The sequence below is a fragment of the Onychostoma macrolepis genome, chromosome 13 (genome assembly GCF_012432095.1).
Source record: "Onychostoma macrolepis isolate SWU-2019 chromosome 13, ASM1243209v1, whole genome shotgun sequence".
Taxonomy (NCBI): Eukaryota; Metazoa; Chordata; class Actinopteri; order Cypriniformes; family Cyprinidae; genus Onychostoma; species Onychostoma macrolepis.
The window spans coordinates 18,297,711-18,322,301 of NC_081167.1; the positions used below are offsets into that span (position 1 = coordinate 18,297,711).

Here is a 24,591-nt window from a genome sequence, read left to right on the forward strand (position 1 = left end):
ATGAAGATTTTTGCCATAATTTATTCACCCTTATGTTATTTAAGAATATTCTGGCTACTTTTTCATTGTAATGAATGAGGACTGGGGCTGTCAAGCTTTAAAAAGATATAAAAAGCACCATGAGAGAATCATAAAAGTGGTCCATGTGACTCATGCACTCGTGCTATATTCCAAATCTTCTAAAGCCATAACTTGTATGAAGAACATTAATAAATGATGACAATTTTAAATTCTGGGCAAACTACCCTTTTAAAGGAACAATAACATCTAACATCATCATAGGAATATTTAATCTAACATATGCTAACCATACTTTGTTTATAAACTACTGAGAAGAAACGCTGAACAACCCAGACAATGCACAAGCACAGTTGCTCCTCGATGTAATTCTTAAAAGCCGGGGCTCATATTGGGCTTGATGTGATTTATGGTCAATCACGGAATAAATTAGATCATATGCAATGTGGGACAATCCATTAGCTGATTTTGTCACTGAGGATAAAAGGAATGCCTACACCTCCGTGCAGATATTGTACAATCATGCAGGAAATATGGCCTCCCGGGACTCAAAGACTTGGTCAGTTTAATAAATAATAATCCATAGGTTTGGAGCTCAGCAGGAAATGGGCACTCACTCATATTGAGGATGACATTGTAGATATTCCTAAAATGAAGGCAGTGAATTTTACACAGTGTGACTTCAGTAAAAGCATAATTGCCATAATACAATATTTACTATGTCTGATTCTAGTTTTATTTCTTGCACCCTCTTCCTTCCCTTTTATATTATCATGTAATTCTATCTATCTATCTATCTATCTATCTATCTATCTATCTATCTATCTATCTATCTATCTATCTATCTATCTATTCATCTATCTATCTATCTATCTATCTATCTATCTATCTATCTATCTATCTATCTATCTATCTATCTATCTATCTATCTATCTATCTATCTATCTATCTATCTATCTATCTAGCACAAAGTCATTACCAAAAGGCCCTTGGGGAACTGTGGGTGAGCCACAAGCTCAGAGTTTCTGACAAAGGTAATGAAGACCTTCAGAGTTCAGAGGACATGAGGAGGGTTTGGAGGCGCCTTATGGGAAGGGGATTTGAGGATTACATTTTCGGAACCTACAGCACACAAAGGAACACACGCAAACATTGTCCACAGAGCAACCAATGTCATGTCTGGCGTAACATGATTATTTACACTTTATCTTTACACTTGCCTGTGCACGCAGCGCAGATTTGGAAATGCTGGTATATAAAAAGGCAATGATTACAAAGACATAGGATTAAACCCACTTTACACACTTTGCACCTGCACAAATCACTGTAAAATCATACTGGCAATTTAAGGACAAAAGGTCTACTTTCCTGCACAAGGGTTTACATTATCTACCAGTATTACACAACAAATACGTTTACACCATCAGAGCACATTCCAGCTTTGATCTCGGAAGAAACATCTGGATGGCAAGTAGCACTCACGAGAAACCGCTGATGACATTTTTGAAAGCATTTTGATCTAATTTGTTTTAATTCCTAGCTCCGGTTGTTTTGTTTGTCTGTACAGCAGCTATTCCAATGCTGGACACATGCTCTAGCATCTCAACAGCGTTCAGAGTAAAGAGTGCAAACCACTGATAGAGACCTGAGCAAAGACCGCTTCATAAATTTAGCTTTCAAAAGACAGGCCGAAGACTGTAATGATGCATCTGCTGAGCTTTCTGGCATGCCTTTTAAAAGCCTCAATTACACCGTGATTCTCCGGGCAGATGTTTGAAGAATAGCGGGAAGCCAAGCTATTTGGCTGTGAGAGCAAAGTGTTTAGCAGGTGAAACAGTATCTGTCATGTTACCTTAGACTTTAGGAGGGTGAAAGCATGTCTTTAGTCATTCAACTCTGAACATGTTTTATATTTTGGAGATACATGATCAAGGACTTCATATCTTCACACTCTCCGTTCACATTTCGCAGGATGGTCTTGACTTGTATTAATATGAGAATGACTATTTCACCTGAAAACCACGTAGTAGGTTCAGGTGAATTTCACACATTATTCACTTTCTCAATAATCCACAACTATTGTCTTTATTTACAGACTGGACTGGAAAAGTAATGTGAGATTTTAAGAGTCACACTATGTTTTGCTTGGCCAAGTTCACTGGACTTAAATGGAATCAAGGACTTCCTTCAGTGCAGGTGACCCTTGTTTCCTACAGGACAATGCCTTTCCCAAGCTGCATTAGCTTGTGGTTAAGTATCAAGTGTCACAGTGGCTAATCACACACCCAGGAATAGGCTTCAACCTACATACACATCACAGAGGATTCTGGGGTAATTTTACACCAATAGTGCCATCTAAAGGTCACAAAGAAGACACAACTATTGCATTTTACTATGACCCACTTAAGGAACAGGCAACATTATTTCACTGTTGAAGAAAATGTGCATCTGAACCATAAAAATAATATTTGAATAATACATTATTTAATGAAATATATTTTAATATATAGAAAGTAAATATAAAATAATAAAACATTACAGAAAAGTATAATAATAAATGCATTAATAGTATTAGCAAAAAAAGCATGCACACATACTCATAAATATTTATGTATTGAAAATAAAAAAGGAAAATTAACAAAAATGTATATATTGCATTTTATAACAATTCTTTGATATATATTTTGTATTTGAAAGGACAGACATCTGAACTGTTACATAATATTATAATTGAATAATACATTTTTAATAAAATGTGTATTTTTAATGAGTATATAGAAATTAAATACATAAATTAATAAAATTATTCTTATATATATATATATATATATATACACACACACACACATATTGCTAATTGTATTTCGTAAAATTTCGCTGATACCTTTTTACATTATAAATTGTTATATATTATATTTCTTTTTAATTAAATTTAAATTTGTAGATACGTGTTTCTGTGGAGATGATAGTACTTATCTGTCTGTAAAATGCTGATTTTCAAGGTTTACATGTATCAACCATAAAAATAGCCTATCAAAGAGTAGCAACTGTCCGAAAGACATTTGTGTCATTAAATGTTACAGAAAAAGCACGCTGCGTGGCTGCATACAAATGAAAAGAACAGGCAGCATATCTCACATTGCCCTCATCATTTAGCCTCATTGATCTGCTACATGTATCCTCGGTAAGAAAAGGAATCTGATCCATCTGTCAAACACTTTTTAAAAGCATTAGAGTTTGAATTATAAAGGGGTTGACAGAGGGTAAAGGGGTGGAGCGGTTGCCCAGGCCAATGGTGCGTCCCCACCTCTCAGCCTCTGCTGTGGGAGAAGCCCAGGACCTGTGTGCTGGAAGCGAAGAATACATGCCTTTCATGCGGACCTCCAGCATCTGTCCTAAAGGAATCCCACCAGCAGTTAATGAAAGGCACCTTTTCCCTAGAGGAGGGGAAAAAAAGCTAATTTGAAGAAACTCGACCCTACTTTGCAAATCAGTCAGTAGATATCTGATTGTCACTCCAAGAGCTAGGGTCTAATCCTATTGTTTTTTCTATAGGATTACTTGTGCTGGGTACCTCTCCCCCTTTGGCACTGCACGGGAGAATAGACAGATTAAGGGGATTAGCTTGTATCCTCCTAACTTGTCAAGCTGGGATGTAAGGATCCATTGACTTCACTGTTCTGAATGAGAGAAGTGCCTAAAAAAGAGAGAAATGAAAGGCAGTGAACAAGAAAAATTCCTGAAAGAACAATGTGATTTGTTTGCTTTTGTTCCTTTTAACTTGGCTTGGTTCAAAGGGTCTCACCTAAGAAGCCGCGGTCCCAAATCGGAAAGATATGTCCCAGGAATAAAGCGAGTAAGAGCCCTTAGCTATGGCTGTCAAAATAACATTTACCACAAAACAAACAAGTTTACTTGAGAGATTACACTTATTTTCTAGGGATCAGTGGTTGTCACTTTCTTGATGACAGCGTACACCCAGGCTGTGTCCGAATCCTGAGCTATGCTGCCTTCTCTGCTAGGAAGCCATCAGTCCAGCCTGTCCGAATCCAGTGTTTTCACTACAGCCTGTCTAATAAAATGCTTTTTTGTGAAAGGCACTATAAATGGATCCCCTGTGTGTGTGGACTGGGATTTGTTGGAGCGATTCATTCATAAATGTTCCCTTTTTAACTATTTTTAACCAAAAATAATCACAGTAGCTATTTAGCAGCTGACTTTATACATTATCCTTGAGATACTGAAGAACCTTGGTAACTGAATCCAGCATTTTGTTTTATATTTCACCCTTTTAAATAATAGTTAATTGATAAATTGTCCAAGTAGGCCTATATCTTGTCTGGTATTCTTAATGTTCTATATTTATATATTCCAAACATTAGAAACGTTCACAATCCACCATATTTCTTAGGTTATGTCATTACTGAGTATTTAAAGCCACCATCATATCACAGTTTAAATACTTATGGGAGTCAAAATACATACATGGGAAATGTGATTTGTGACATAAGGAATGTCATTAAATGTTGTAAAAGTGTGTGATTAAAATGTATGCAGTATTTGGCAGATACTTGCAATATTTCCCATCATGGCAAATTACTTTAGTTATATTTACTTATATTATCTACTGTATTGTATCATGCAGGAAAAGATTTTCCGTCGGTTTACTTCTGTAATCATGTAGCCTATTTGTATAATTAATAATATTAATAATCCCCCTCTCTCTGTCCGCCTGTGCGATTATACAGATGCTGGTCATATAATTAGAATATCATCAAAAAGTTGATTTATTTCACTAATTCCATTCAAAAAGTGAAACTTGTATATTATATTCATTCATTACACATAGACTGATATATTTCAAATGTTTATTTCTTTTAATTTTGATGATTATAACTGACAACTAAGGAAAATCCCAAATTCAGTATCTCAGAAAATTTGAATATTGTGAAAAGGTTCAATATTGAAGACACCTAGTGCCACACTCTAATCAGCTAATTAACTCAAAACACCTGCAAAGGCCTTTAAATGGTCTCTCAGTCTAGTTCTGTAGGCTACACAATCATGGGGAAGACTGCTGACTTGACAGTTGTCCAAAAGACGACCATTCAAGGAGGGCAAGATGCAAAAGGTCATTGCAAAAGAGGCTCGCTGTTCACAGAGCTCTGTATCCAAGCACGTTAATAGAGAGGCGAAGGGAAGGAAAAGATGTGGTAGAAAAAAAGTGTACAAGCAATAGGGATAACCGCACCCTGGAGATTCAAAAATGTGGGGGAGATTCACAAAGAGTGGACTGCAGCTGGAGTCAGTGCTTCAAGAACCACTACACACAGACGTATGCAAGACATGGGTTTCAGCTGTCGCATTCCTTGTGTCAAGCCACTCTTGAATAACAGACAGCGTCAGAAGCGTCTCGCCTGGGCTAAAGACAAAAAAGGACTGGACTGCTGCTGAGTGGTCCAAAGTTATGTTCTCTGATGAAAGTAAATTTTGCATTTCCTTTGGAAATCAGGGTCCCAGAGTCTGGAGGAAGAGAGGAGAGGCACACAATCCACGTTGCTTGAGGTCCAGTGTAAAGTTTCCACAGTCAGTGATGGTTTGGGGTGCCATGTCATCTGCTGGTGTTGGTCCACTGTGTTTTCTGAGGTCCAAGGTCAACGCAGCCGTATACCAGGAAGTTTTAGAGCACTTCATGCTTCCTACTGCTGACCAACTTTATGGCGATGCAGATTTCATTTTCCAACAGGACTTGGTACCTGCACACAGTGCCAAAGCAACCAGTATCTGGTTTAAGGACCATGGTATCCCTGTTCTTAATTGGCCAGCAAACTCGCCTGACCTTAACCCCATAGAAAATCTATGGGGTATTGTGAAGAGGAAGATGCGATTATGCTAGACCCAACAATGCAGAAGAGCTGAAGGCCACTATCAGAGCAACCTGGGCTCTCATAACACCTGAGCAGTGCCACAGACTGATCGACTCCATGCCACGCCGCATTGCTGCAGTAATTCAGGCAAAAGGAGCCCCAACTAAGTATTGAGTGCTGTACATGCTCATACTTTTCATGTTCATACTTTTCAGTTGGCCAAGATTTCTAAAAATCCTTTCTTTGTATTGGTCTTAAGTAATATTCTAATTTTCTGAGATACTGAATTTGGGATTTTCCTTAGTTGTCAGTTATAATCATCCAAATTAAAAGAAATAAACATTTGAAATATATCAGTCTGTGTTTAATGAATGAATGTAATATACAAGTTTCACTTTTTGAATGGAATTAGTGAAATAAATCAACTTTTTGATGATATTCTAATTATATGACCAGCACCTGTATATTTATCGCATTCTTTCTTGTTTTTTCTTGCTTGCTTTTTTGCATAGAGGAAATATGTCATTAATTTCCTGCCCCTTTAAATTCAATGTCAGCTGATTTCTTATTTTCAGCTGGTTTCAGAACAACAAAGTCACGCCCTGCCGTGTTTAAACGACAGATAAATCATCCAATCGTCGCTACGTTTAGTTGTCAAACCAGGAAGTGTTCGCTTGAACGGACCAATAGCAGCAGGGGGCTGGGCTTGCTGAGACTTTCGGAGTTAGTGAGAGAGTTGAAAGAAAGAAGAAAGAGACGTAACTGAAGCTAGCTCGCAGGCTAGCTGAATGTCCTACCGTGTCGCAGATGTGTCGAAAGCCACGGGAAAGGACGGAATGTGGGGGGTTGGATATATAAAACTGGGAATGGGGTTGTTTGTAAGTAACGCGGTTATTGGACCGATCGGTTCGGTGACAGTGGAGGCAGCTCTGACCGAGGTAAAAACCTTGTTAGCATCATTAGCCTAGCCGGTAGATTGTAGCTGCGTCTCAAAACCTAGTGAGCTGCCTACCTAGACAGCATTTTGAGGCACCTTGGGTGCATTTAAACGTTGTGGTCAAAATGCCGTCTACGTAGTCAGCTCATTAAGTTTTGAAGCACAGCCTGTATGTTTGTGTTTACAGCACTGACAACAAAGCTTACTTAGATTTTTAAATCTGACATGCCACAAACATATTTTAAAAGATTCGTAAGTGAGCTTTATAGTCCGCTTTTAAACAAAATCAGATAGTTTTAGTGAACTTGGGTGACAACAATCTAGAGGGCTGATCTGAACAGTTTTAGCTTTGTTATACATTCACTGATCTATGATATATGGACTATAACAGTGTCACTTCATTAGGCATTAAGTTAAATCTAGATATATGTATAAAGTCGACCGACTTTAACTACAATAGACCAGCATTTAAATTAATCATTTCATACGTGTTTTTACACTATACTTATATGAAACGTATATTTTACTTCCATGAAACCTGTCCCTAACCTTACCTGTATCCCACTTCAGTTGCCACAAAGTGTTTTAACAAGCACGAACACAGTAAGTTGTGAGAACACAATAAGATATATTTAACCTTTTTTTAGTTAAGTAGTTAAAGACACCTAATAATAATAATAATGTGGGACCTGATATGTTGACTGCGATATTTTATTTGCCTAACATTAAACTAGTGGTTGCCAAAGAAAGGACAGAAAGAAAGGTATTTCAGTAGTCGGTCGGTAGTGACCTTGGCTGCTTTTAAGTGATTCAATATACTTGTATGAATTTTTAAGTCTTTGTTAAAGTCAACAATTCAAATCCTGATTCCCTACATTTAGCTCCCTATTTAGACTCATTCAAAAACGTCCAGCAATGTTAATCTGTAAACAGAATACAATTCTAGGAAAGTCTGTTCCATTTCAGTCTTGCTGAGATTACATGTAAATACACAGCCAAATGAATGATTCATAAAGCTCTTTTTCTCGGCCTTAATGTTATCCTTTCTGATGGGTAAATAATTAAAAAAAGTCTGTCTGTTATTTCGTCTGCCACTGAAGTAAGGATGTACAATAGGATTTATCGATCAGCGCAAGGTTTTATTGGTATTAAAGCTGTGATCATTCTGCAATCTAATTGTTTAATGACAGGTTGAATTGTACAGTTGACTGTGATTGACACTTTAATGTTAGCTGTCTAGAAAAGGCACATATTTAAAAGATTTCAACAATGACGGGCTAAGGCTGTTTTGACTGTGTGCTTTTATTCTGGCCTTGACTGTGATAGGCGTGTATAAAGAAGATGCTCTTCTCTCTGTTGTGACAGGTGGTAGATCAAGGTCATGGAATGAAAAAAAGCAGGGAGTGAGCTGTTTGCTCTCCACAGGTGTTATCTCTGAGGGAATTTAGGTGCCTAAAAGATAAGCTGATCTTCGATCTGCTAACATTACAAAAACCACACAGCTTTCACAGCTTTTACTTCAATAGTCACATTTCTGAAGTCAAACAGGACGTTTGATGAGAGAAGAATTAGATCACTCTACATCACAACCTTTTTAAGTGACACACTGCTGTTCAAAAGTTGAGAAGTCTAAGATTTTTATGGTGGTGTTTTTTTCAGGATTCTGCACTGATGAATCAAAAGTTCAAAGGAACTGCATTTATTTGAAATAGAAATATTTTGTAATTTTATTAATGTTTTTCCTGTATCAATGTAACGCGTCCATGCTGAATATTAATTCATTTCATTAAAAAATAAAAATAAAAAAACCTCACTGAGCCCAAACTTTTGAACAGTAGTGTACATATCAACTTCCAACAAAAATTCAACTTTAAAAGAGAACAAATTTACTCAGGCATTTTATTTTTTTAATGAAAGATTATATAACCTTTTTGTTTTTCTTAGAGCGCAACAATCATCCTTTTCCTATTAATTTTCTACATAAGGATTTCAAAAAAAGGTATTGGAACTATTAATTGAGAGGTAACAGACAAATGCAAAACATTGTGTACTTAACTGGATAGTTCACACAAATATTTAAATGTCTGTCTGTCTTCTGTAAAATTCGAAAGAAGATATCTTGAGAAATTTCTCAGTGTTTATATAATCTGCACAATGGAAGTCAGTTGTCACCAAAACTGTTTTGTTGCCAACATTTTGCAAAAAATCTATGGTCAGCAGAAGAATAAAAAGTCATAGAGGTTTGTAACGACATGAGGGGGAATAAATGATCATAGAAATTTCATTTTTGGGTGAATTATGCTTTTCTAAAAACAGGAGATGTGGTTACGAATTCAATCCCCAGGAAATGCGTTAACTGATAATGTATATCTTTAGTAGACATAAATTGGATAACAGTGTCTAATATAACGTCACTTAACAACATTGTAGCTCCTGGTTGGTTCCAATTTATAAGACCAGGAATGTGTAATAATGAACTAATTAACCTTTAACTCAGCTGTTTGCTGCCAGTTGCCATTCTATCTATAAACTTTTTTGCATTACGTCCAACCATGTACACTGAACACTCAAACTTTTGCTTTCCACTGCTTGTTACCACTGATCATCATCTCAAATGATGATCAATAGTGATTGTATTTTACTGTCAAGTTAAGATTATTGTTCAACAGGCAAGATTTCAGTTTTACTGTCCTTTGTATCTAGCACACCACTCGAGACAACTGTCAGGCCAGCAGTTGTCATCGATGTCTGCGTGTATGTGAGAAAAGCACAGACCGCTTGTCTGTTCATCCTGTTTACTTGCATTCCCTGGCAGCCCTCGCTGAGTCTGAAATGCCATGAGGGAGGCTGTGTATGTATGTGTGCTTGCGTTTAAATCTAGCCCCTCCGGCTCATAAAGGGGGCAGTTCATGTCGCACTGTACCATGTGTGGGCGGTGGGTGGTGGGTGGCCCGAGCCCGACCTTCCTCTTCTGTCTCTCCCTTGGTCTTTGCAGCCCTGTGTAACAAAACTCTGTCTCTGCTGTGTTGATTTTCCTATCAGACGCCTATCATGCCTTTTCTCCTGGGGTTTAGACAGGTAAAACGAGAGCAGAGGAATCAGCATTATTATCTATTCATTTAATTAGCAAATGTAATTAGATATGGAAGTATAATACAGTCTGCTCACTCCAAGATTTGCATAGCGATCTGCCTGTCAACTGTATTGATGTGCTGTTTATTATCACCTGTATGTAAAGACAGTATCACTATGTTGGAGTCATTTATTTATTTTATATGGTACTGTGCTTATTGTTTTTGCTATATATTGCACTGAAATGTAATTTCATTTTAGTTTATCACCATAAAAAAGCCTTTGGTGCAGAGAGCTGTTCTGGTATCTGTCCTGATAATATGCTTATATTTTCTGTTTGGTTTTCCAGACCCGGCTGCCTTGTGTAGGAGTGAACAACCAGAGCTACTTCTGTGATTCGGGCCACTGCTGTGGGGAATCTCAGTGTTGCAGCTATTACTACGAGGTTTGGTGTAAGTATCTCAGTCCTTCCTGCCTACACATGCTGTAAGATGAGGTCAGTCCATGGTGTATATATTCTCTATAGTGTCTGAAACATCATCCAGTTGCTTTGGATATGTGTGTAGTCACTTCAAGTGTATATTGGTTATGTATAATACAGTCGTCGCAATTTCAGGACACTGTAAACTGTGCAGTCTGTCTAGATTTTTTTTTTTTTTTTTTTAATTAGATTACATTCAAATTTGAAATGATACAGCATTTAGGGGTGTAACATGCATAAGTTGTTTGCAGTAAGCAGCCCAAGCTTCTGATGCCAGCTATGGGTTGGACAGGAGGCGGCATGACTTGGGAAAGGATATCCAAGTCGTGGCTCATGTTTGACACTGTAATTGTTTTGTTTCTGTAAATAGTAAGGGGATTTAGGTGTTCAATCACGCAGCTTACTGGAACTAGATTTGCTGTAATTTCAAGCACAAATATAAGTGACCTCACAGTACAAATGGATATAATGTTTTTTTGTCCTCGTTTAAACATCTTTCATAGGTTTTAATTATGGGTATGATATGTGTGTGTTGCTGCTAACTTTTATGTCAATGGCTGGCCCTGATCTAGTTGTTGTTCTGCAATGTTCACGCCCGTTGGCGGTGTTCCTGTGTTATCAAATTACCCCTCTCCCTCTGGTGTACCATCTATTTTAATAACTGAGGACTAACCTCATCTCCACGGTAATTACAGCACATCGTCTGCTGAGTCAAGGGGCTGCACTTAGGGTTTTGTACAAAGTGCCAAATACATGCGACCCGGACAGACACAAATCCAGTGTAACCGGATCAGGCCAGCCCCTGTAAACAGCTGCCTTAAATTTCTCTATTAGGAAAAGTGGACCCCCTGTCTTCCAGAAAAGGTCTCTGCTTTATTTGGGGCAAAGTTTCACACACTTGGATCTCACATGACATTGACCCACACGACTCTTACCGTTGGCTGATGAGCGTCACACCCTAATGTCCAGCACATTCTTCTCTTGTGATCTGGTGCCAGATTGTTAGGTTGTTTTGGGAGAAGACATTTCTGTACCAATATGAAAGTATTTCATAGACTTTTTGTTTTGTTTTTGTGAAGAAATGAATACTTTAAGCAAAAATGCTTAAAATTTATCAAAAGTGACAATAAAGACATTTACAATGCTACAAAAGGTTTTTATTTCAAATAAATGCTGTTGTTTTGAACTTTCTATCCTTCAGAGAATCCTAAAAAAAAGTATCACTGTCTGAAAAAATGCATCAATGTATAAAAAATGTGTTTCTTGAACACCAAATCAGCATATTAGAATGATTTCTGAAGGATCATGTGACAGTGAGGACTGGCATAATGGATGATGAAAATTCAGCTTTGCCATCACAGGAAAAAATTGCACTTTAAAATGTAATAAAATATGTAAGTTTTTGTAAATTGTAATCCTGTTATACTATATTGCTCTTTTCATTATGTTTTTGATCAAATAAATGCAATCTTCATGAGCATTAGAGACTTATTCCAAAAACATTTTAAAAATCATACCAACTCCAAACTTTTAAATAATAGCATGTACACAGTGTGCAGCCAATCAAAATGTTTGGCTAATGAAATGTGACTGTTGGTGGACCTTCAAGACAATACGCAATGAAAATAGAAACCAAGCAACCAACAAAACGTCTTGTCAGGCAACACTGGTGACAACGACACAGATTAACATGGAAGACCTGTGATTTATGGTGTGCTGTGCCTGGTTCGGACATGATGTTCTCTTCACTCATTAACAGTGCTGTGTTGTGTGTGTGCTCTTTCATCAGGGTTTTGGTTGGTCCTGACTCTCATCATCATTCTGGGCTGCTGCTGTTTGTGCCACCACCGTCGAGCCAAACACAGACTGCAACAACAGCAGCGGCAGCATGAGATCAACCTCATCGCTTACAGAGAAGCCCATAATTACACCTCTCTACCCTTCTATTTCAGTCAGTACCCGCTTCATTCCCCTGTCATTCTAACTCTAATCAACACAATGCAATATCAGGGGTGTGAAGTAACGAATTACAAATACTCACGTATTGTGCAAAAAAATTGTGCACTTTTGCTTGGTCGTTACATGTTTATTTTTATCCATCAATGTGATTGGATAGAGAGATAGTAATCGGTCTCGTGACTTTCGTCAAATCAAATTGTGCATAGAAAACTTTAAGCGCAACTGCTGTTTATCATGGCTGCTGGAAGTGTATTCTTCAAGCGTCAATTCAGTCGCATCTTCCTCTGATATGTTAAGCTAAATGTCGGATTTCTGCTTACTAAATGATTTACTTGGATAAAGTTACTTGGATAAAGTCGTTGTTACTTGTTGACTTTTGATGAGTTTGAGCGCGTGATGCGCTGTGGAAAAAGTGTTGGAAACACTGTAAAACGATTTTAAATAATGTACTCAAATTGAGAACCAGTCTGCACCTTATTGATGACCCGTGGCTTTAAAATAGCCTACTGCATCTGTGTCAGCGCGTGATGTAATAAAACTGCAGCTCGTTAATAAACGTTTTTTTTTTTTTTATCCATTGTATACAATCCGCAAGTGCACTCGCGCATAAACAATTTCAGCACTTCAACACTTTTTGTTCCATTCAGTTGTGGATGCTGCTGATTCACCGAGACCGCCGCGGCTCAGCAAAGAGAGAGTGTGTGTGTGTGTTTTTTCTTTTGAAAAAGTTTCCCCAGAAATACTTCGCTATTTAATGCATTTTTCCTTACAAATTGTGTTATCAGCATAACAATTCGAGTAAATGTGTAAAAGGTATGGCATGATGCCACCCTTCTAGAACAATGTGCATTTATGTTAAAACTGTAACATAAATTATCAAGTTTAGTTATTCTTATTTCTTTATTGCAAAACGCTAAAATTGGCACCGTTTTGGAGAGAAATGGGCTCTCATTTTAACCCATATCATGGTGTGTGATGCTGAACTATGAGTTTCTAAAGGTGTTTGTATTTGCACTGTTCTAAACATTAATATTTTATGTGCAACAACAGCATGCTGTCTCAGTGGCCTTACACATGATTTTAAATCTATTTTTTCAAACTTTATGATTTAAATGGGGATTATTGTACTGAGAATAACGTTCATCTTTTCTTCAGCTTTTGATGTATTTTAAAAAGTTGGCAGTAAAAATTAAAACTGCTGGATGATAGATATTCTTCATTCTTTATGACAAACAAGATAGTGTGAATTACAGAATGTACAATGTTTTTTAAATGCATAAATTGCATGTGTTCAGCTTTTATTATGAGGGGCCAGGGGTAGAATCCACAGCTCAGTACTCACTACTCAATACTCATGAGTACTTTTAAATAGGATACTCTTTTACTCTTACTCAAGTAGTTTTTTGGACAAGTACTTTTACTCTATTCACACTTTTTGGAAGGTAATGGTTAGGGTTGGGTACCGAAACCCGGTACCAATATGGCACCGGTACCTGAGAGAGATTTCGGTGCCATGCCTGAGCGATCGATTGAAATATTTGTCCTTTGTTTCTCCAAAACGAACGTAAGAAGCATCATCACCGGCACCGCACGTGAAAAATAATTTCCCGAATGAGAAAATGCACATGAACTCAAGTCGGAAAGCTCTAATAATACAAGTCCAACAAATCTTTGTAGTAACGCGAGCGTGTTGTTTTCACACTCCGACTTAAAAGCACAACTCGGGAAATGAGAGCATCCAATGAGCGCTTGAATGCAGAAATTACACTTGCTCTGATCAGCAGGCAGCCTTCCATTAACTAGCTGAGCTAAACATTCTTAAATTAAAATGGCTAAAGCTAAAAATGTATCTTGTATTCACGTTTTTAAACCTGTTGTCCAACGAAAGAGAACATTATAACCTTTTTAGTCCACAACACCAGTTAAATGCTTCCTTTTGTGATCTGATGTAGCTTCATGTCACAGAATGAGGCAGAAAATGTTACATAGGCTACTAATACAGCTATTAGCAATGGATTATAAATATACTTAATTATTATGAAAATACCAGAGATGGCTTGAATAACACAGATAAACTATACATTGTCGTAGTCGAGTGTTTATTGTATTGGTTTTATCATTCAAAACGTTTATATCTTGTTTACTCCGTTACATCCATAGCAATGCATTTGTCCATATTGGGGATTTCCTGGAGCTTCATGAGTTCCGCTACTTCTGTGACTGGATATGTGGATTTTTTGTGCGAGGGCGCCCTCTGGCATCCAGTATGAATGAAAAAGATATGTGTTTAGTACTAATGGCCAATCTAATTATTAATTGGTAATTTTTATTTATTTTTTATTATTTTTAAGTATCGGATCAGGCACCGTTTAGGCACCGGTACCATTTTAAAAGTATCGATTTGGCACCGGTATCGAAAAACCAAATCATACCCAACCCTAGTAATGGTACTTTTACTTGAGTATGTTTTTTCAGTACTCTTTCCACCACTGTGAAATATGAATTTATCTCCCAAGGTGCAATTTAGTTTTGGCCACAGAGATTGGATCAGACGCTAATGTACAGGTGAAGAAATAGGATGATTGGGAAGGTTATAGTTATGTGCAGTGTAAACTCTTATAAGAAACTTCTGGTTCTGTAACCTTTTTCTAAGAGTGTACAATGAAATATCTTTTGAAATATACAACATATGAAATATACAATAATGTAAGTGGAATAGTAAACAGAGATAGATTGGGTACATTTATGAGTTTTTATAGAACGCTCAACAAAGCATGAAGGCTTGGAAAAAGAACTTCTACAGTCGAACCAAAATTTATTCAGACACCTTCAACTTTCTCAAATTATCACAGTTTATTCACTGTAGTTTAGAAAATGGTAATAAAATATGACAAGATCAAGAGTTAAACTGTCAGAACAAATTCATCTTGATAATGTCAGATAACTTTGATAGAATTGAATGGTTTAATAGCTGTCAGCTGGTGGTGAATGAGGAGATGCCCCACACAGTGTAAAGCAATGCTTAATTTTGTTCAGTCTGTGGAGTAAAAAGGTCACTTAAGCAAAACATGGTCAGGTCAAAGTGTCTGAATAATTTGTCATAGTTTACTTTATTGTGCTATCCTCGCTTACATAAATTAACTACAGTGTCCTGCACCCACTAGTAAAAAAAAAAAAATATCAAAAATTATATCTGGTGTCTGAATAATTTTTGGTTTGACTGGAGATCTGTTCATTGCCCCTCGGAAGAAATGCGTGCTTTAGTCACAGTCAGTCAATAAATGCATTTCTTTGTTCTCTTCTCCAGGGTTCCTGCCTGGCTACCTCTTACCGGCATACGAGGAAGTCGAGAACAGACCTCCGACGCCCCCGCCTCCGTACAGTGCCTCTCAGCCAGGCCAGGCCACCAGCATTGACCCCCTGTGCTCTGAACAACCAGATGAGCTCTGCCCTCCACTGCAGTCCAGCCCCGTCGTCCCGTCTGCATCTGAGAACTGTTCCCCGGGACCCTGCGTAGAGGAGCCACATACTCCCACTGCACACCGCCCTGTCAGAAACACCCACAAACCACAGTACCTCAGCCGAGAAGAGGACGGGCAGCCCCAGCAGGTGGCGTGCGCTACCTCACACAGCCCGGTCAAACAGGGCAGCTCCGGCGAGGATCTGACCGAACCCATAGAAGACTGTTCTCCCGACAGCAAAGACAAGACTCCAGGACGCCACCGGCGCTTCACGGGAGACTCTGGGATTGAGGTATGTGTTTGCAACCAGGGGCCTGGGGATGGAGATGAAGAGGAGGAGATGATAGAGCTTGTAGGGCACATGGATGGAGGGGTGCTCGAGGAGCAGGACTTCTGTGATAGCTGCAACCCCCGCGGCAGCAGCCCTCCTCGTGGTCCGGGGGATGAGGAACAGGGCCTGGCTGCCTCAGACGTGCCTCTAGAGCACAGAGAGCATCAGCGACCTCCAGTCTGCCTCCATCTGCACACCATCAACGAACAGGACGGTCCGCATCACGCCAACAACACGGACCCCCAGAGTTGAGCACAAACGGTTCCAGCAGAGACTTACTTTAGACTGCTGTCTCCCTTTACTTTCTTGAGATACATCAGTTTGTACTGTCAGCAGTGTCACTTTGGGTGCACTTTTTGTGTGCGTGCGTGTGTGTGTGTGTGTGTGTGTGTGTGTGTGAGAGAGAGAGAGAGGGAGTTTTAAAAGGGCGTTAATGTGTGAGTCCTAACGGTTTTTATGGATTAATAGGGTAATCTAGTAAAGACGTTAATTGTTCTGTTGCCTCACAGAGAGGTCACGATCAAAGCCACAGGGGAAATTCTCCTCAGTTTATAGCCTTATCGAGCTCTGGGTGACATGCCTGTAGATTTGGAGGCTTTTTGTTGGTTTTTGGGGGCTGATTGACTCCTACTGAGATGAAGATGGCACACAAGGTCAGGAGATATTGATTTGTGCTGGCTTTTGCTCCTGAATTCTTACCTTTAATGTCATTTTAAAAATACTTAAAGGTTTCATTCACCCAAAAATGAAAGATCTGTCTTTTAGTCACTCATGGCGTTCCAAGTACACAAGACTTTTGTTCTTGTGTACTTAAAAACACAAATGAAGATATTTTTATATTTAAGAGAGATGTTTTAAAAAAAAAGTCTGTTCCACTAAAAGTGGATGCTTTAAACAGTTCAAGATTGTAAAGTAAATCCATACGCACATACATAGAGCACATCAAATATGGTAAATATAAGATGAAACATGATGCACAAGAGCCAATGAAGTTTCTTGTTGCGCATCAAGCAACTACAGTTAAACTTGTTTCTATGTTCCTTGTTCAGTGTTTAAATGTGAATAAAAGCTTGAATTAAATCTGTTAATTATATAAACCAATTATGTCTTCAGAAGACTTGGATTAAACCACTTGATTCATATGGATTACATTTATGATCTTTTTATGAACTTTTTGAAGCATCAATATTTAGGTGGAATTTCAAAGGAGGTACCTAAATTTTGCAGGTTTGATTAAAAGTATCTTAATTTTTCGTTTCAAAGAAAATAAAAAGTCCTATGCTTTTGAAATGATATGAGGGTGAGTAATTAATAACAGAATTTTCATTGTTTGGTGAATTATCAATTTAAGATTATATTGTGCACGAAAAGAAAATGGAAAAGACGGCCACAGAGCAGTCTGTTAATACTTCAGAGCTTTAATATTCAGTTGTTGTTTCTTGTTTTTATTTCTTGTCTTTTTTTTCTGAAAACGTTTGATCTGGAGTATCTGCATGATGCTATTCAGAAAAATGAAGGAAAGTAATTATCTCAAATATATATATTTTTGTCTTTTTGTATCAATAAGTGAATGTGCTCCTTACCTAGGGTATGGTTGCCATTTTGCTTGTTTTGTCTCATTGTATAACATGGTCTCGGGCTTTATCCAATATTTTGCATGATTATTTGCATAAACTGAATACATTCACATGCTATATAGTAGTACATTTTGAAGTTCATTATGCAAAAACTCTTCTAATGAAGGCTGAAAATACCTTTGTATATAGATTGAACCCAGCTTGTATACATGTACACTAGGTGCCTTTGTTGATTTTAGTAGTTTTCATATGCCTTAAAGAGAAGAGTGTGTGTCGTAGAATTTCTGCATAAAATAAGGGCCAGTATGAGTGAAGATTTTGCTCAGTGGTAACGTCTTGTTTGAAAGGATCACTTAATAAGCCTTCCATCGAAACATATCATTTAAATATGTTTGTTTTTTGCCTTAATTTAATTTCTGTATCCTCCCATAGTGCTTTTAAGTTGTTTTTGTACCTTAACACTGTAAGGGAACTCTTGCACCACTAACAGTAACTTATGTACAGGCCTTATTAAGCTTTTAATGTGTGTTTTATTGTAGCAGATCAGGTAAGGTTACTGTCATGTTAGTGTAGCACTTAAGTCGGGTTCATGATGAGATTGAGATTTGTTTTTCTGTGTCGGTGAGACTGAAAGCTACTCCACTGCATTCCCTACACTGTCTGAGTGAGTGAGTGTGTGTGTGTGTGTGTGTGTGTGTGTCATTGTAGGATCCTTTAAGTGGATCGTTCTTCAGGCCACTGTGTTTGTTTGACCTTTGGTTTAGATTAGCAGTTAGGTGTCCTATAATAGAGTCTTAGCTTGGGCACAGATGGCTTTCCTGTTGATCTTCAGATCAGAGTGTTCCTGTGTAAATGGTGGCTAATTTTCTTTCAAACGTGATGTGGCCGGTAAATTAGGTTCCTAGTGTTTTGGCTGGAAAAAACATTTTGGGAAGCAGATTCCAACATTGACGTGGTGCCTTTGGAAATATTTTTGTAGCAGTATTGTTTGGCTAAACCTAATATTGAGCATTCTGAATTGTTTGGACCAGTTATAGCATTGTAGCATCCAAATTATTTGACCGATTAAGTGAAGCTTGAAGCTACGAAGTAGGGTCAGTGAGGAGATCAAGTCATCTGTTGCAGCAGTGGTGCTCATGACGATCTTTCTAGCTCTAGTCTCCATTGTTTTCTATTGTCCTTTGATGTTTGAGACCAAAGGTATTGATTAAAAGTGGAAATCTGAGTCGCTATATTGGGTAGCTCACTGTGAATGAGACATGTTTTGCCTGAAAAAGTTGTCATTGCACTGTTTTGACACTGAGCAGTGAGTGTGTGTGCTTGAAGGTGACGAAGGCTTTGCAAGCCAATTGTTTTTTTTTAATTTCTTAAGCTTTGATTCAGGCCTGGTACTACGTTTTAGTTTTGTATCCGTAGTCACTTTCTTTTTATATATGAAACTGTATTTTCCGCATTTTATAAGAAGACTCAACCAAATTAAAGAGTATCAAAGAATGTTCCATATGAATAAAAAAAAAAAAAAAAAGCTTTGAAAGCCAATGGATTTCTGAGTGATTCAGTTATGCATCCAAAATAGCAGTCTGCCTTTTTCAGCCACCTTTGTTCTCAAAGTATTTTTTCTTTTCTAAAAAGTCTTTGCTAAAGAAAAAAACAGACAAAGGTACAAGACTGTGTACTTAATAGTTTTATTGAAGGAAAGGATAAATTGACATTACTAAAAAAACAATGGTGGGAAAATAACTTGATTTAAAGATGATTATGCATATAGAAGCAATCTATATTACATTTATTGTAAAATATGCATGTATGCATGTGCAAAATTTAAGTGTTTGTGAATGCAGAGAGATTGACATCATTCACAGTGCTTCATGGGAGTGGGCAGATGCTAAAGTGTTTTTTGCTTGTTTCGATTTTCTGATTGGTGGATATTTCTTTGCAGAATTATGGGTAATGTAGTTTTTCATCAAGAATTCCATGATTAAAAATAAGTTGAAATAATGCGGACTGATGACTTCAACAAAAGCACATACCACCGATCAACAGTTCAACTAAAAATCAGTTCCCCAAGGAGTAAATTAATGGGATTTTTATCTCCAGAACCTGACTGTTGCACATCATGGAGTCACACTGTCTCAAGATATTAATTATATTCATGTCTGATTTGTGATATTTGATGGCAGGTTTCATAAAAAAAAAAAATTACAAATGTCTCAAGAGTACAAAAGACACACATAAAACATTTAATCAGCAGTGCAGAATTAGTGGGACTTTTTCCCAGTCTGCTCTCAGTTTAGCAATGACTTTGAATTTCTTGGGTTGAAGAACCACACCAAACTTGCCCTCGAGGTCAGGCAGAGGCTGGCCAGCGGGCATCTCAAGCGTGAACCTTTGCAAAATCCATGACAGGAAGAGGAAGAGTTCCATCTTTGCCAGGGCCTCGCCGAGACAAACTCGAACCCCTGCCCCGAAGGGCAGATAGCTGGCTGATGGGCAGCACAAACCATCACCCTCCTCGTTCAGAAATCGTCCTGTCAGATTAGAGGATTCATTGTATTTGGTAATGTTCTCAGATTACATGAATGTTTGTTCCCACTGCAGATTCTCACCTGGGTCAAACAGCTCAGGATTCTTCCATTCCTTCTCATCATGATGTAAAGACCACAGATTAATAATGACTCGGGTTCCTTTCTGCACAGTGTATTCTCCCACACTGTCAAAGAGAGCAGAGAAGACGTCACGACCGGACAGTATTTTTATATGAACTACTGAAAGTTTGCAACCCTGAGAGTGAAATTGGGAAGTTTAAAACCATAATTTGGGTGTTTTTCATATTTTCAAGCAAAGGGCATCAAAAATAAATAGCAAAAATGAATTAAAGAATAAATAAAATGTAATGATACACTATTTAAAAGTTTGAGGTGGGTAAGATATTTAAGCATTTTTTTAAACAAGTCTCTTCAATGCTCATCAATGCTGCATTTATTTAATACAAAATACAGCAAAAACAATAATATTGCAAAATAGTATTACAATTTAAAATAACTTTTATATTTTAATATATGATGGCAACGCTGAATTTTCTGCATCATTACAATGATCCTCCAGAAATCATTGTTTCTGTTATTATCAATATTGAAAACAGTTGTGCTGCCTAATATTTTTGTGGAAACTGATACAAATTTCAGTAATATTTGATCAAAAGTAGAAATAGAAATGAACAATTTAATGCATCCTTGATAAATAAAGGAAAAATATATTAGTTGTTTGTTTTAATTACGTGGAGTCTTGGAGCGCCACATGAGGAATGAGAAGTGGGGAGACGGGTCGGATCCTCAGAACTTCTCTTATAGCGGCCTCTAGATAAGGCAGATTCCCTCTGTCACTGAGCTGAGGGTGTCTGTCTTTTCCAATCTTATTGTCCAGCTCCTCCTGAATCTTTCTCTGCACCTAATGCCAAATGTAAAGAACATCTACTAAGTTTCACTGCAAGAACTGATTCCAAAAAGCCAGTTGTGAGGAGTTTATTTACCTGTGGATTGTGGACAAGGTAAGCTATTGACCATTTGAGTACAGTGGTAGTGGTTTCCACCCCTGCCCCGAAGATGTCCCCCACAGTCATGAGCATGTGGTCTTCGGTTAAACCAACATCGTGAGTGCTGGTGTTGTTATTCTCTGAGTTGCGTTTGGCCCTCAGAAGTGCATCCAAGAGATCCCGCTGGACATTATCGCTGTAATCCACCTGTAGAGGGAGACAAATCCCAGGTTATTGAGGGAGAAATCATATTAAAGCACGGGCTTTTTCTCCGAGTGCACTTTGGAATATGCAGTGACAGCTGCTGTTTGTTGAGTCTACACTCTCAGAAATAAAGGTACAAAAGCTGTCACTGAGACGGTACCTTTTCAAAAGGTACACCTATTAAGTTCAAATATGTACACTTTAAGTACTAATATGTACCTTTAGGGTACCAAAATGGACCTTTTAGGTACAAACATGTACCTTTTGAAAAGGTACCGCCCCAGTGACAGCTTTTGTACCTTTATTTCTGAGAGTGTAGTCTACACAATAATTTATACATATGTTGACATATCCTGGCTTGAAATGTTACACTCCATCTAAAACTGTTTATTGTTCATGCAGCTTTTATGCACGTTGATTACAAACACAGGGAATATTCAGAACTTTCATTTGTATTTTTGTAATAGTGAAGATGCACGTTTACCTTGTGTTCCTCGTATTTCTTTTGAAGCAGTTTGTCTCTGATTGAAACACACTGTCTTAAGATTTTGAGGTCTTTGTTTGGGAATATCTTGGAAGAAAAAAAAATCATATGTAGGCTATTAGAAATCAAAGCATTAGACAAAAATCATTTTTAAGATATTTCAGGTAAATAACCACTAGGAAAGCCAAGAATTACTGTTCAAAAGTAAGATTCATTTTAAAGAAATCAATACGTCTATTCAGCATTAAATTGATCAAAAGTGACAGTAAGACATTTATAATGTCATATTTCCATTTCAAATAGCCTAAATGCTGTTCTTTTGCAACTTTCTGTTAATCAAAGAATCCTTAACAAATTTATTGCTGTTTTTACAAAAATATAAAGCAGTATAATTGTTTTCAACATTGATAATAAGAAGAAATGGTAACACTTTACAATAAGGTGTCATTTGTTAACATTAGTTAATGTATTAACTAACATTAACAAACAAAGGACAATGCATTTATTACACTATTTATTAATATTTGTTCATGTTAGTTAATGAAAATACAGTTGTTCATTGTTTATTCATGTTAGTTCACAGTGCATTAACTAATGTTAACAAACACAACTTGTGATTTTAATAATGCATTAGTAAATACTGAAATGAACATTAACTAAGATTAATAAATGCTGTAGAAGTATTGTTCATTCTTAGTTCATGTTTACTAATGTTGTTAACTAATGTTAACTAATTAACCTTATTGTAAAGTGCTACCGAAGAAATGTTTCTTGAGCAGCAAATCAGCATATTAGAATGATTTTTGAAAGATCATGTGACACTAAAGACTGGAGTAAAAAAAATATGTCGATTCAGCTTTGCATCACAGAAATAAATTACATTCTAAAATTAGAAATTATAAAATAGTTCTTTTTAATTGTAAAATGACTGTTTTTACTGTAATTTTGATCAATTAAATGCAGCCCAGGTGAGACCTCTTTCCAAAACAATTAAGAATCTTGCAGCGTAAGAAGCATTATTATCACATATTAAAGCTTACCTGCAGCCATGGGAAAATATCCACCAAGCTGTCCTTAGCGACTGTATCCACGATTCCCTGACTGTACTGGAGCATGGACTCAAACTCAGCATCTCCACGTTTGTATGAGGAGTTGAAACACAAGGCACACACCACGTTTGTGACGGCACGCATCAGCTCCGGTGCCAGATCCACAGCGCTGTTCTGGGATTCAGTCAACATGTCACACATAGAGCTCGCCTCCCTGCAGACTTTAGGTGGAAAGTAAGAATTAGGTAGCAGGCTCTGATTGTATCAAATTTAACACATTTTTTATAATTTACATGTTGCTTTATATATTTGTACTATATCATGCTGGCAGCAGTGATACTCACTTATCTTCTCAATAGAAAATGAACCTTCACCAAACATGCAAAGAGCCCCATGCACCATTTTCCGATGGAACCTCCATGTGGAACTGTAGTCAGCAAACGCTATATCTTTTCCATCTCGAGTTAACAAGTCTGTTGTAACCTTAAAGACAAACATATAAAGTAAAGTAAATATTTTAGTGAAATTCAGCTGCTGATGAAAGTGATGCAGTTTACTTACAGTTCGTGGCCTTCCTGCAAATATTTTTCCTTTTTTGATCAGGATCTCTTTTGCATGATGGTGGTTGTTCACAATCAGGACTTTGTGGGAGCCCATCATGAGGGAATAAAGATCTCCGTATTTCTTCTGCAGCTTTTGGAAGAAGATGTGTGGAGGACTGTCAGTTATGAGACTGAGGAGACTCCCGATGATGGGTAGTGATGGGAGGCTTGGAGGAGATCTGTCTGCTAGCACAAATCCATTCATCTTCCTTTTGAGATACAGCGCTGCTAGAGTTACTGCAGAGAACAGGCATGAACAGAGAAGCCATGGCAGGATGAGTGGGTCAGACATTGTCAGCTACATTCAACCAAGTGTTCACCAGCTCTTCAAATCAGCACTGCCTGTATGAGCGAGGCGACGGGAGATTTTTATACAAATTCTTCAATGCCACCTCCTTGACCCTGAAATAGTTTAGCTTCAATATCTAAGTGTCATCGGGACTGTTTTCAACGAAGCTGTTGATTGGTTCCCCCATGGAAGTGCATGTGTGAGCACAGCCCATTTTTTATTTTCTTATTTTTCACTTTTATTTTATTTTTTATGTTACATTTTCCTGAAATGTAACATTTCTTTTAAACTTTTAGCTTAACTTTGTGATTTATACTTCTTTTGGAGCTTGCAGAAACAATCACTACTGCATGCTGTAGCCTGCTGTACATTTGATAAAATGCCATTTTCTACAAATAGTATACAAAATTAGGCTTGAAAGTCTTAAAAACCAAATAGCCTTTTTTGATAAATGAACAGATAAAGGAGGTTCTTAGACTTTGGAAAATGATGATCATTAATAACTAAACCTTATTGTCTTTAAGACAAGAAGTTCATATAGTCTGTTAAATTTTCTTTCTTTTCTTTTTTTTTTTGCACACATTAAAACCCTGTTTTGTGTATTTTGTTCTAGAAATAATTGCATAAAACATCAAATAATAACATAAAATAAATGTCAAAATTACATTAGCCAATAAAATAAAAAATAAAATGCACAACAAATGTTGGTTTGTAGTGACTATAGTATA

At 37.4% G+C, this 24,591-nt stretch overlaps 2 protein-coding genes across 3 annotated transcripts; one reads left to right on the top strand and one right to left on the bottom strand.

Moving 5' to 3' along the window:
* Positions 1–6,585: 6,585 nt before the first annotated feature.
* Positions 6,586–19,220, top strand: wbp1la (WW domain binding protein 1-like a). 2 transcript variants are annotated; one of them, XM_058795812.1, is made up of 4 exons: positions 6,586–6,823; positions 10,244–10,346; positions 12,165–12,326; positions 15,642–19,219. In XM_058795812.1, exons 1-4 carry the CDS (start codon positions 6,674–6,676, stop codon positions 16,376–16,378), a joined length of 1,152 nt encoding a protein of 383 aa, XP_058651795.1. In that variant the 5' UTR covers positions 6,586–6,673; the 3' UTR covers positions 16,379–19,219. The 2 variants fall into 2 exon arrangements, with proteins under 2 accessions (XP_058651795.1, XP_058651796.1); XM_058795813.1 differs by lacking the exon at positions 6,586–6,823 and adding an exon at positions 6,896–9,900 and having other exon boundaries at positions 15,642–19,220.
* A 187-nt stretch (positions 19,221–19,407) lies between these two features.
* LOC131552199 (steroid 17-alpha-hydroxylase/17,20 lyase) lies at positions 19,408–24,169 on the bottom strand. Its single transcript, XM_058795811.1, has 8 exons — positions 23,534–24,169; positions 23,317–23,455; positions 22,964–23,193; positions 21,924–22,010; positions 21,233–21,442; positions 20,981–21,150; positions 20,310–20,413; positions 19,408–20,231 (listed from the first exon to the last, which is right to left on the bottom strand). The coding sequence occupies exons 1-8, from the start codon at positions 23,864–23,866 to the stop codon at positions 19,948–19,950; spliced, it is 1,557 nt and encodes a 518-aa protein (XP_058651794.1). The 5' UTR covers positions 23,867–24,169; the 3' UTR covers positions 19,408–19,947.
* Positions 24,170–24,591: the final 422 nt, after the last annotated feature.